The sequence below is a fragment of the Triticum aestivum genome, chromosome 4B (assembly GCF_018294505.1).
Source record: "Triticum aestivum cultivar Chinese Spring chromosome 4B, IWGSC CS RefSeq v2.1, whole genome shotgun sequence".
In the NCBI taxonomy this organism is placed as follows: Eukaryota; Viridiplantae; Streptophyta; class Magnoliopsida; order Poales; family Poaceae; genus Triticum; species Triticum aestivum.
The window spans coordinates 663836236-663847785 of record NC_057804.1 but is presented as its reverse complement, the minus strand read 5'-3'; the positions used below and the strand labels follow the sequence as shown (position 1 = coordinate 663847785).

At 43.2% G+C, this 11550-nt stretch overlaps 1 protein-coding gene across 1 annotated transcript; it reads right to left on the bottom strand.

Annotated features, from left to right (window-relative positions):
* Positions 1-259: 259 nt before the first annotated feature.
* Positions 260-7420, bottom strand: LOC123094010 (uncharacterized). Its single transcript, XM_044516091.1, has 18 exons — positions 7145-7420; positions 6884-7068; positions 5531-5635; positions 5381-5449; positions 5134-5281; positions 4123-4205; positions 3897-3952; positions 3294-3427; positions 3124-3214; positions 2854-2919; positions 2532-2754; positions 2031-2132; positions 1777-1862; positions 1533-1655; positions 1384-1453; positions 1199-1290; positions 867-971; positions 260-626 (listed from the first exon to the last, which is right to left on the bottom strand). Exons 1-18 carry the CDS (start codon positions 7309-7311, stop codon positions 513-515), a joined length of 2019 nt encoding a protein of 672 aa, XP_044372026.1. The 5' UTR covers positions 7312-7420; the 3' UTR covers positions 260-512.
* Positions 7421-11550: the final 4130 nt, after the last annotated feature.

Here is an 11550-nt window from a genome sequence, read left to right as displayed (position 1 = left end):
ATATATATGAGATAAGCCACCCCTAGAGGGTTGAGCTGGTTCCCCCCAAGTCATTGTCTTACAATATATGTTCTCGCCATCATGGTTTTCTTACAGCAAAAAATTATCGGGCTCCCCCATCCTTATTTTGCATTACCGGCTTAGCAGATACTGCTACAGTTGCTCTTATATCTATGCACCCAAAAACGAAGGTGTCCATACACGCCACTTATAATAACCATGCATATCTACTCAATCGCTAATCAAAATTTCTGGAAAATGCTATGAAGACATTGACATTTGCTTTGTTATTGCTCATAGCCATAGGCTAGAGTTTATTTGGAGGTGTGCCAATGTGCAACCAAAGTAGTTTGATGTTTAACAGTACACAGATTGTGCACTTCAAAACAATTACAAATAAATGAGGCCATCCAGGCATCCAGTGGCATTATTTAGAAGTTCACTCCACTTTATTCTGCCCTGGGCCGGTTGGCGCCAACGCAGATTCTCCTTCAAAACAATCACAAGAAGGATTAATCAAAGTTGTCAATTTTGATTGGAGTGATGACATCTGCCACCTTGAAGTGCCCAACTAATCTTGCGAAGAACATCATCGCCTGCTCCAAGGTAAACTTGATGTTCTCGGCCTGATTCAAGAAATTCATGTAAGCTATGAGCTATCATTTGTAATTTGAGATTATTCCTACTGGGCTTTTCAATGGCAAAAGTATTCATCATTTATGCTCAAACAAATAAAAATCAACTTGGTTGAGTACATCGGTGTTGACTATTCAGGTATGTGGTACACCGAAGGTGCCTGGTATAGAAAGTTCAAAGGAAAGGTGCCTTGTATAACGAGAGATACATCTAAGAAAATAATTGTTAACCTTGCGAAAAACATGTGGTTCCCCTTCATACTCAACCAAAGCAACAGGTAGACCTTTGTCCTTTATAGCCTTGTATATTGTTCTTGCCTGATCTGGTGGCACAACCTGAAGATCATCAAAGTGTAAGCTGGCAAGATATCAGAAGGAAAAAGAGAGTGGCCTAGCAATTCAAAGGATAAGAATGTAGAGAACAAACACAGTACCACATTGCATGTTTTATAACAAGCGCATACTCTGATCCAAACATACAGCCATGTATCTTAAATTAGTGTTAATCATGTAGGAGTACTCATGAGTGATGACAGCTAACAATGCAAAATTCAAAGTTTTACCGTGTCTTCCAATCCTTGAAACAAAATGACCGGACAGGTAAATCTTTCAGCGAAATTTATTGGTGATCTCTCAAAGTAAGCCTGTTCATTGCCTGGAATATTGGAGGTACAGTGATGTTATTTATCCAATCACGGGACGGATTTGAACACCCATATCCCAGTAAGATGAGTACAAAGTTCCTTACCCACAAGGTTGTCAATATAGTACGCATCACCCTTGCGTGCGAATGCCCTTAGTGAAGCTAAGTCAGCAATCTGCTTATGAGATGTATAAGTTTCTAGATTGTAATAAGCTGCAGGCAAAATAGAGAATATATGGAATTTTGAAACTTGCCCCGTATAAAGAAGCACCAGCCTTGAATATCTGTCTGAAAGCAAGGCAAGCTAAAGTTGTGAATCCACCAGCACATTCTCCTGTTATACAAAGACGTTGCCCATCCACTCTTCCAGTTTCCACCTTAACAATAAGCATTATAAACCATATTCATTCATCATTTCTCATTATATGCACCTAATAGGGGGATTACAGCCTCTACATCGAATTGTGAAAAGCTTCAGTCAGTCTGAATAAGCCATACCAGAAATGTGGCACAGCTGCAGCAATCATTTACATCCACAACACCCCATTTCCCTAAAAGCCTCTCTCGGAACTCTCTCCCATAGCCTTCAAGGAAAGGAAAGAAAATACTTATTACCACATCCATACTTTTAAAGAAACAGTAAACAAGAGGATGGAAATCATCAAATAATTCATGCATCAGATGTGTAAGTACAATGAACGCAGGATGTTCTTCAGCAGATAGAATAGCTGACAAAATGAAGATACCAATACCTGCACTTCCACCGTGGTTAACATCAACGAGTGCCCATCCTCGGCTCGTCCAGTACTGCACACTAAGATCCAGAACCCCGCGTGCTTCATCTGTAGGTCCACCTAAATAATTGCAGTAGTGTCAAGCGAAGTTCCCAGTACTGCTGTTATGATACTTGGCCAACCGTTTGGAGCAACTATTCATTTCACTAGCCTTAGAAATTTCATAAGTTGGTGAATACAGTTAGGACTACTGTATTCTCTTTTATCATCATAAGAGCACAAACAGTGTAAACAGAAAGCCAGCAGATCAGCAATTATTCATCTTTAGAAAACAATATATTTTCTGATAATTGACAATGAACATCAGATATTGACAACAATGAAAAACACATAACCGATGAGAACTGGGAAAACATGTTTTGCAGAAGCCAGCTAGTATGATTTTTCTTTTCAGAGAGTACATGTACTATACTTTTGGTACCATCAAGAATAAGATAAAATAAAGACTTGTTAGATTACCATGGGTTCTGACTAACAATGGAGGCTTTTCATTCGATGAACCTTGGAAAATTAGATTGTGTGGAGGATAAAAGTACGCATAAGAATGTTGGCCAGGGATTACAGTTGGGAACTCCATAAATTCAGGCAAACTAAAGTAGGATGTATATTTCTTAATTTCATCCAAGGAGGACCAAACGATAGAAATGTCAGTTGCCATTGTTCTCTTTTCATCCAGCGTCACCTGGTGCAAAAACATATAATTAAGCAAGGGTGCACGCTCGAGGATATCAGAGTAGCCATTTAGCACAAATAACAAATTCATGAAGGTAGTTCAATGAACCTTTGCTATTGAGACTAGAAGAGTAGCAGATGCACCCTCAACGTAAAAAGATCCATCTCCAGAAACCTAATAAGTCAACATGATCTTATTTATAGCATCCTCATATAGCAAATTTAAGCAATATAATATACTATCAATTAGTTCTTGAGGTAAGTCATCATATTTTGTACTCCTTCCGATCCATAATAAGTGTCGCTCATTTAGTACAAAGTTTGTACTAGCTTAGTACAAAATGAGCGACACTTATTATGGATCAGAGGGAGTACTTACTATGTTAGTTACAGAAGAGAAGGGAAGGTCAAGTTTTGAAAAAGACCCTGAATCATGGTCCAGTAACCCAACATATGATTTCCCATTCTGCCTGGATAAGAAAAAATAGGCTTACTTTTTCTGAATCACATAAAACCATAAGTACATAGACTCAATAAACTTTGATGAACCTGTAGCAGCAAGCTATTTTCTGACTCGAGTCATTGTTTCTTAGAAAAGCATAGGAGCTGACACCAAAGCATATTGGCTTTGAGAATTCAGCATCGATGGAGTACACTTGCACTACAACATTGCTCTGTTCATCCTGTCATAATCGAATGGGAACAATAGAAAGATAAAAGAATATCAAACATTTCCCCAAATAAATTCCAATATGTGCAAAGAACCTAATCTTAGTCACCACACTCCAGAGTCCTAGTTGGAGAGATTTTACAGTAGGTCATCAACGTAATAGTAATACTACTATGGTATCATCAGTCTACCTAATGGGCTTGCTAAACAAACAACAAAGTGATTTACCACAATTGTTCATGTGAATAGATACATATAAATGTAAAATACTATTTGGTGGTGTTGTTATTATTAGTAGTATTATTTTAAATAAGAAATTAGATTGTGAAAAGATAGATGCAAGTAGCAAATATAGAGAGATGGCAGTGGTATTAAGGACATACATCTACTACCGGGCTACTCCATGCTATAACAAAATAGTTTAACAACTTGGGATAAAACGGACAATCTCAAAGAAATAAACAAGTTAGAAACAATCATACCCATTTATGAATATTCCAAAATCCATTCTGTCTGTCAGTTATGAAGAACAGCTCACCTAAAGCAAAAAATAGTCGGACTAGATGAGATTCTGAAATATAATTTAAATCTTTCGTAGTGAAGTAGTACCAACTGAACAATTTGATATGCTAGAAAGTCAAATACTTATGTGGAAACATGTAAGGAATAAGTTCGAACATGAAACTAGAGTATGCGAGATGCAAACACCTTTTGAAGACCACTTGGGTTCAGTAGGAGATTCCACAAATTCTGGGTCTTCACCAGCAATGCAAATACGTTTTTGTACATCTCTGCACATAATAGATATTAAAATAAATCTGTAAACCTTAGGAGAAGAAAAAGAAACATTCATGTATACTTGAACCAACGCGCACAACTCAATCATTCATCTTTTGCTTTTCAGAATAAATGATTACCACAAAAAATACCAATCAATTGATCATTTGGTACAATTCAAACACATGAATATCTGATGCTACAGTGATACAGAAAATGTTAAAGGGTTTGTTTGGTTTTGAGCCAATGCCCACCTTACCAAAAACTTGGCAGGCGTGTGACGTTTAGCTCCCAATATTTTGGCTACCCCAGCCCAGCCTGTGGGGTGCAGTTCACGTTTTCGCGAACCGTGTGCAATTTGAGGATGGTCAAATGGTTCGCCAAAATAGTGGTCACGCACTCCCACCACTAGGCCAACAGCCCCTCGACAAGAAAACGAGAGCAATGGGGGAGAAAACCACGCCAATATATTAAGATAGAGGTGTGAAATCCGGCCACAATCCCGCAGCGAAAATACAGCCAAAACAGGGATTCAAACATGGATCAGCAGGGAGAAGCCACCGAAATCAGGTCAGCAGGGGGAGCCAATATTTAAGTACTATCTAAAGAAACAGGCATTTGGTGCGAACAACCTACATGTTTAGAGTGATCTAAAATGTGGCCTAGTGCTGAAGATTTGTAGGTATGAATGACTACATGTTTGGCTTCACTTATAAAGTGGGGCGAAAGCATGCTTCGAGCAAAATGACAACATGTTATCAAAAGATAGACAGTGATAAAGGATCCAACAGCATCCTTCAGTATATAGGCAAAGAAGGATCTAACCACATCCTTTAGTATTACAGCTGCTGGTAAAGTAAGAATCCCTCTTTTACCAAAATAGGGTCAATACATAAGCATGCAAATAACTTGAAACAAACAAAGTGTCCAATAAGAGATTACCCTTCGCCAGAAAAATATCCAACCCACAGTTGGGCTTTATCCCAAGACATGTTTGGATTACTCCATTCAATCCAGGCCATGCGCTTTTCAGTTGGATCGATGCGTGGAAAGGCATAGAAGTCATTCCCCCTGACCAGCACAGTTGGTTCTGAGGCAAAATAAAAATAAAATGAGAACAGTATCTGAATAATCTGGAAGGACCTTAAGCACAACTTGGTGCAACTGGTGTGTAGCACTCGGTTCTTACCATTAACTTCTGCAACATTTGTGCTCACGGCAACAACTGTTGCGATGGGATTTGAGCTCTTGCAGTGATCTGTGGTCAAATCAGATTTATTTATTTTCTTAAAAGAATGCAGAAAGAACTATTGACATGTTATATATGGAGTATAATCACCTTCCATTATGGTGACGTAACGACTGAAGTGAGGATCGAAGACACCGTCTGCAAATCGGACAACTGATCCACCATAATCCGGTGTCAAAGGTAGCGGTGAGTTATCTGAAAGTTGAAACCAACAAGGAAATATTGTGAAATTCCGTTACAGGATACCCTTATTTTTCTAAAAGTTTGGAAAAGCCCTCTGCAACAGCACTCCTCTTAACAACCACGATACAGGCTAAAAAGAAGCACAGCCTTGTTTTTGCAAGTGCAACTCAAGTCGCAGCTCAATAAATAAAAATCAAAGCTAGGTTGGTTCATGTTTCTAGACATGTTACTTTTCACACCATTAAGTATGGAGACACCAACATGCTGTAAACCATGAGCATCCCAATATGACACACAAGTAGTTAAGAACAGAGAATATGATCTGATAAAATTCGGAAGAGAGCAGCACATGTCTATCCTTGATACTATAAGTTATGCTGCTGCAAGCAAAAAATATTATTCGCGAAAACGCAAAAAGCATTGCGTTTCGATGCATTGGTAGAAAAAGAAGTTTTGTACAAACCCAAGAGAGGGCAAACACCCCATCAAACAACTCTGTCCAAGAAACTAGCCTAAGGGAGCCGTTGGCGAACACCCAACCACTCAAGACGAGAACACGGACAGCAACTATGACACAAGTTACAATCGACACCACCAAGCTAATCCCGGCCTAGAAGCCAACCACGCAAACACACATGGGACACCACACCCTCCCAAGGCCCCCGAAGGGGGAAGAGAAATTTTGATTCTGCAAAGAATGGCAGAATCAAAACACTCTCACTCTCACTTCAGAGAAGCAATGACGCTGCGGACCGCTGGGCTCGCCTCAGAACCGCCAACCGCCACGGTGTCCTGATGTTGCACCACCACACGCCACGACACCCCTTGCCAGTCGCAGCGAACATCGTCGGACGTCAACGAGTATGCGTCGAGTGCCTCCGTGCGTCCAAGACTCCGCAACATTGGTAACCATGCTGGTATAGTGACGCTCATAGGATTTGCCAAAGAGCCAAGGCGGTTGCTGACAAGTCGCCTTCCAACCGACGGTAAGAACTCCAAGAACAACGCCTCCAAGGGGGTAATGACATCAGCTCAAGAAAGCTGGATCTAGGTTTTCACCGGCAGTTGTAAGCCACAAGGATGAAGGTAAATCGAGACTCCTCGACAACGCCAGCAAGGAGGAAACGACTTTGCAAGCAAAAATTATGTGAAATCCCAAATGTTGCATGCGGAAGTAATGCGCCTACTCATGATTAGTACGTATATGCCACACAAGCAAGCAAACAAAAGCTAATTGCAGGCTTCCTGCAGTATGTGTACCTCCTATGGTTTGCCTGTACAAGCGCTGGTCGGTGTAGTTGGAGAAGACCACGACATCCCCTTGCACAGCGAACGCGCCGCCGTAGCCGTACATCTGCGCCAGGGACCCCACGGCGAACTCCTGCGGCGTCACATCCAAGTTTCCGCCGTCTGCGCTGGCCCCTTCCTTCACGAGAACCTCGCGCCTGGAGAAGAGGGGAAGTAAACCTCGGAGTCGGAGGACGTGGGTGCTAGCTAGCTAAGGTTTGGGGGTGCGCGTACCCTCCTTCCTCGGGACGCGTCTCGACCCAGAGGACCCGGCCGTCGCCGGCGACGGCGAGCCCGTGGACTTCCTTCTCGGCGGCGAAGACGGCGTCGGCACTGATCGGCGACTCCCAGGACCCGTACGGCGCGGCCGCCTTCTCCACACCAGTGGCTTGCGGGTCCATCGTGTGCTGTATTCGGCGAGCGGCGGGGCAGTGTAAGCGTGGAGAACCAGTGGTACCAATCGGCCAAGCGTGGAGAATAAGGGCCTCGTCCCGGTGACGATAAAAGGAGTCGATGCCCACAGATCATACAGTACCGCGTCTTTAAGCCTGCCAATAAAATGTAGACATTAGGCCGGCTCACACCGTCTCGTATTTTATCTCATGGGATAGTACGGCCCGAGCGAAAACACACCTCCCTCTGATGAATAGAAGACAAACAAAATACACGTGTCGGAGGAAGCTCCAAAACTACAAACACACGTGCAGTCCACGTAGAATGACCACGAAGCCCGGGGCCTCCGCCGCTCCCTGCGGACTAGCTACGTCGGACCGAGCGGCGCGACCGGTGCCGGTGCCGTCGGTGCAAAGGGATGGGACGCCAGCGCCGCACCAGAAGATGTGGTGGCACATGCGGAACCTGGCGGCGGTGATCCGGTACGACCGTGACTACTACAAGGAGACATTCTGGGCGGCGTTCTTCGCCTAGGACTACAACGCGCACCGCCGCGCCAGCTTCTTCGGTGATTTCCAGCCGTGGGACCATGACGACCTCCGGGAGCTCTCCGCCAATGACGAGGTCGACGACCACGGCCCCCATGTACACCGACGAGCAGGGGGAGTCTGCCGCCGCCGTCCCTTATGATGACGACCCGAAAATATTCGACCAGGCGAATGCCAAGTCGGTCGACCACAAGGACGTGATGTGGTCGGGCTACCACGAGCTCCTGCGGCTGTCCGCGGAAAAGGCGGAGCACGATGTCCTCTGCCGCCTCAGGCCCCATCTATGGCATGATGGTGGTCGACACGATAGCGTACGCGGCGCCGCCACCTCAGGGCCCCTTCTACCACCAGTAGGAGGCGATGCCGCCGCAGGCCGCTGATCTATCATGGGCGCCGCCCTCCTTCATCAACTTTACCTCGGACCGATGGCGCTGGCAGGGTAGGGTTTAAGTTTTTTTAATGAATTTTGTAAATTTGTTTAAATTATATACGAAGTATCCTAAATTTTGCGCTCTTTTATTTAGTTACAAATTTTGGTGTTTTATGTTGGCAACGGGCCGCAGGCGGACACAATGGGTCGTGCCGCTGGGCAGTAGCCTGGCAGGCCGGACAGCGACCCAAAATCTGTTTGCGGGCCGATTCATCCAGACAGAAGCGGACCGGACGAGGGCGCCGAAATGGGTCGGTGCCGCTGGAAGATGGTCCTTATTGCCTTGCTGACATGGTGCAGATATTCATGTGCATGTTGTACCTTCCTTATCGTTGATTTTAATGAGTTGTTCCCACGCGCTCCACGAGGAGGATAGAACCACGTAAATCTGGCCATGAAGTTGATTTTTAAGCATGCCAGGCACCAAGACCCGGGTTAGCTACTCGAGATAGAAGCTAAGGTAGATGTGGCCATTTGTATCATCCAAAGGTGTAACCAAGTTAAAAAATCAATGGTAAGTCTAGTTTTGACTTAAAATGTAGATATGCATCTTTTGAAGAAATAGTATTTTATATTGTTTGCAATGATTACCTGCAAGAAGAAGAATTACTGATTATTTTATATGCCATCGTTCAACTTAGATATACTTTACTCCAATTTGGTAGCTGATGTCTTCTCTAAAATGCTTCATAAAGCTGTCAATAGTGGTTTAATCTATGGACTGCTACCTCATGCCTTCCCAGGTGGGGTGGTCAGTCTACAGTATGCTGATGATATCATTCTATCTTGGATAACTCACTGGAGTATGCCAAGAACTTGAAATGGATTTTATCTTGTTTTGAAAATCTATCTGGCTTGAAGCTTAATTTCCATAAAAGTGATCTTCATGCTATTAATATCTCTGAGCAATTATATAAGGATTTTGCGCAGGTTTTCTGCTGCCAGCTTGGGGATTTCCCCTTTAAATATTTAGGTGTCCTCCTTCACTTTAAAAAACTTAGAAGGGAAGACCTCCAACCCATTATTGATAGAATTACCAAAAACATCCCTGGATGGTTAGGGAGATTTCTCTCATATAGAGGGAAACTGATATTGCTTACTACTTGCATTGCCAACATTCCTGCTTACCTAATGTCTATTATGAAATTTCCCAAATGGGCTATTGATATGATCACCTCACAAATGTCTCACTTCTTCTGGGGAAATGTGAGTGATAATCATAAATATCACCTTGCTAACTGGGGAAAGAGTTTGGGGGTATGGGGGTTCCCAACCTTAGAGAATTCAACATGGCCCTTTTGGCCTCTTGGGGTAAAAGATTCTATTATGACAGGGATAGTGATTGGAAGAAGATGCTGACCTACAAGTACAACACTACTAGCCCTAATCTTTTTAACACTAGGGTGACCCTAGGATCTCCATTTATGAAAAGTTTATCATGGGCTCTTGCAGCCTCTAAAAACTTCTATAGATGGATCCCTGGGGATGGTAAAAGTATTGCCTTCTGGCATGGCATCTGGATTGGGGATTGCTCCCTTAAAACTGCATTTTGGGACTTGTTTACTATTTGTAAACAGCAAGATTCTACCCTTGCGCAGGTCTGGGTGGGTGGCGAATTACGCTTAACTTTTAGGAGGTGTGTTGTGGAAGGTACCTTAGTTAGATGGAAGGAGCTCATCAAGATTGTTGAGCCAGTGTGTCTATCTGGTTCCCCAGACCAGCCTGTCTGGATGCTAGATTCTTCTAGCAAGTACTCTGTCAAATCCTTTTATAAGTTAATTAACTTTGGAGGGATATTATCTGTAATTAAAGATGATATCTGGAAAATCAGAGTTCCACCCAATATCCAAGTTTTCCTCTGGTTGATCTACTATAATAGGAGCTTAACTAGAGATAATCTTGCCAAGCGCAGGCATGTAGATGACATGTCTTGTGTCTTCTGCAGTGAGCCTGAAACAACCCAGCATTTATTATTTGATTGCATTGTTGCTAGACATGTTTGGGATCTGGTAGCTGATAGCTTTAATGTTACTGCACCTGATTCCTTTGTTCTGCTGGCTTCCTTCTAGAAGAGGAGAAAATATTTTGAAGCTTTAAACATTGTTACTGCTGCTACCTTCTGGAGCTTATGGCGTTTCCGTAATGACTTTGTTTTCCAGGGGGGGGGGGGGGGGGAGATGGCGAAGTATACGATGTGTTTTGGACCTGTTGGGGGCAATGATCAGACAACGGAAAATCCTATGTTCAGAGGCTCAGGGTGCGCTTCTTCTCCGGTGCTTAAGGTTGTTGGACCATCGAAGAGGGGAATTGCTTAGGACTGCACGGCGCTAATGCAGTTGTCAGGGGCATTGCTGGGTTGTGTTCTGCTAGCTTGCATATCTTAGCTTTGATCTTGAAAAGTAAGCTGGCATGTTGCCACCAGGTTATGTATCCTGTCTAGACCCGCCTAAGAACTTGTAATAGGGCATTTAGACCTTGCTTTCTATCTGTCCCTTTTGGTCAAAAAAAAAATACTTTACTCCATCCGGTACAGTTGAACAGGCATGCACGTAATTTAAAAAAAGATCTTGACATTCAAAAGTATTTTTTGATGGTATATTTTGCATATTTTGTTGACTAAATTACCGTCAAAGTTATATCTTTTTTTGTGTTTGCGCCTGTTAAACTGTACCGAAAGGATTAGATGATACAATGGGCCACCGATGCTTTCTTTTTGTGCGAGTGAATGAGTAATTCAGGCATTAGCCCTTTGAGGACAGCGGTGAGGTCACATGTACATATCTATTAGTTTACCCGCAGTGGGAGTAATATGGGTAGTAACATCACACATATCTAGATTAAATAGATGATGTGTCATGCAATAAATGAAGAAAGAGATGAAAGTGGTAATATAGCTAGCTACTATTAGTATGAGTAACATCACACATATCAAGGCAAGATGTGTCTATAGCCTAATAAATGAAGTGTTCCATGTTACCACACATATGTTACTCCCCACTATAGAGGTAGTAATATAGACTAGTAACATGGGCATGTTACTAGTCTATGTTGCTACCCATTGTGGCTAGTCCGTCTAGTTGACATGCTGTAGATATCCATGTGCCTGTGGTGGACCTTCCTTGGTCGTTGATTTTAATGATAAGGTTGAATGAGTTGTTCCCACGCGCTTCACGAGGAGGCTAGAACCATATTAGAGCACCTCCACCGGTAGCCCCCCAAAACTTGACCGGTAACCACGCCGGCAACGAGGTTGGGCGCCAACGCCCAAA

Coding starts and splice junctions, on each gene's coding strand:
- LOC123094010 (XM_044516091.1), bottom strand. CDS start 7,311: ATGGACCCGCAAGCCACTGGTGTGGAGAAGGCGGCCGCGCCGTACGGG. Junction 5,282..5,380: donor AAATGTTGCAGAAGTTAATG/GTAAGAACCGAG, acceptor ATTTTGCCTCAG/AACCAACTGTGCTGGTCAGG. Junction 1,454..1,532: donor CTGGTGCTTCTTTATACGGG/GCAAGTTTCAAA, acceptor TCTCATAAGCAG/ATTGCTGACTTAGCTTCACT.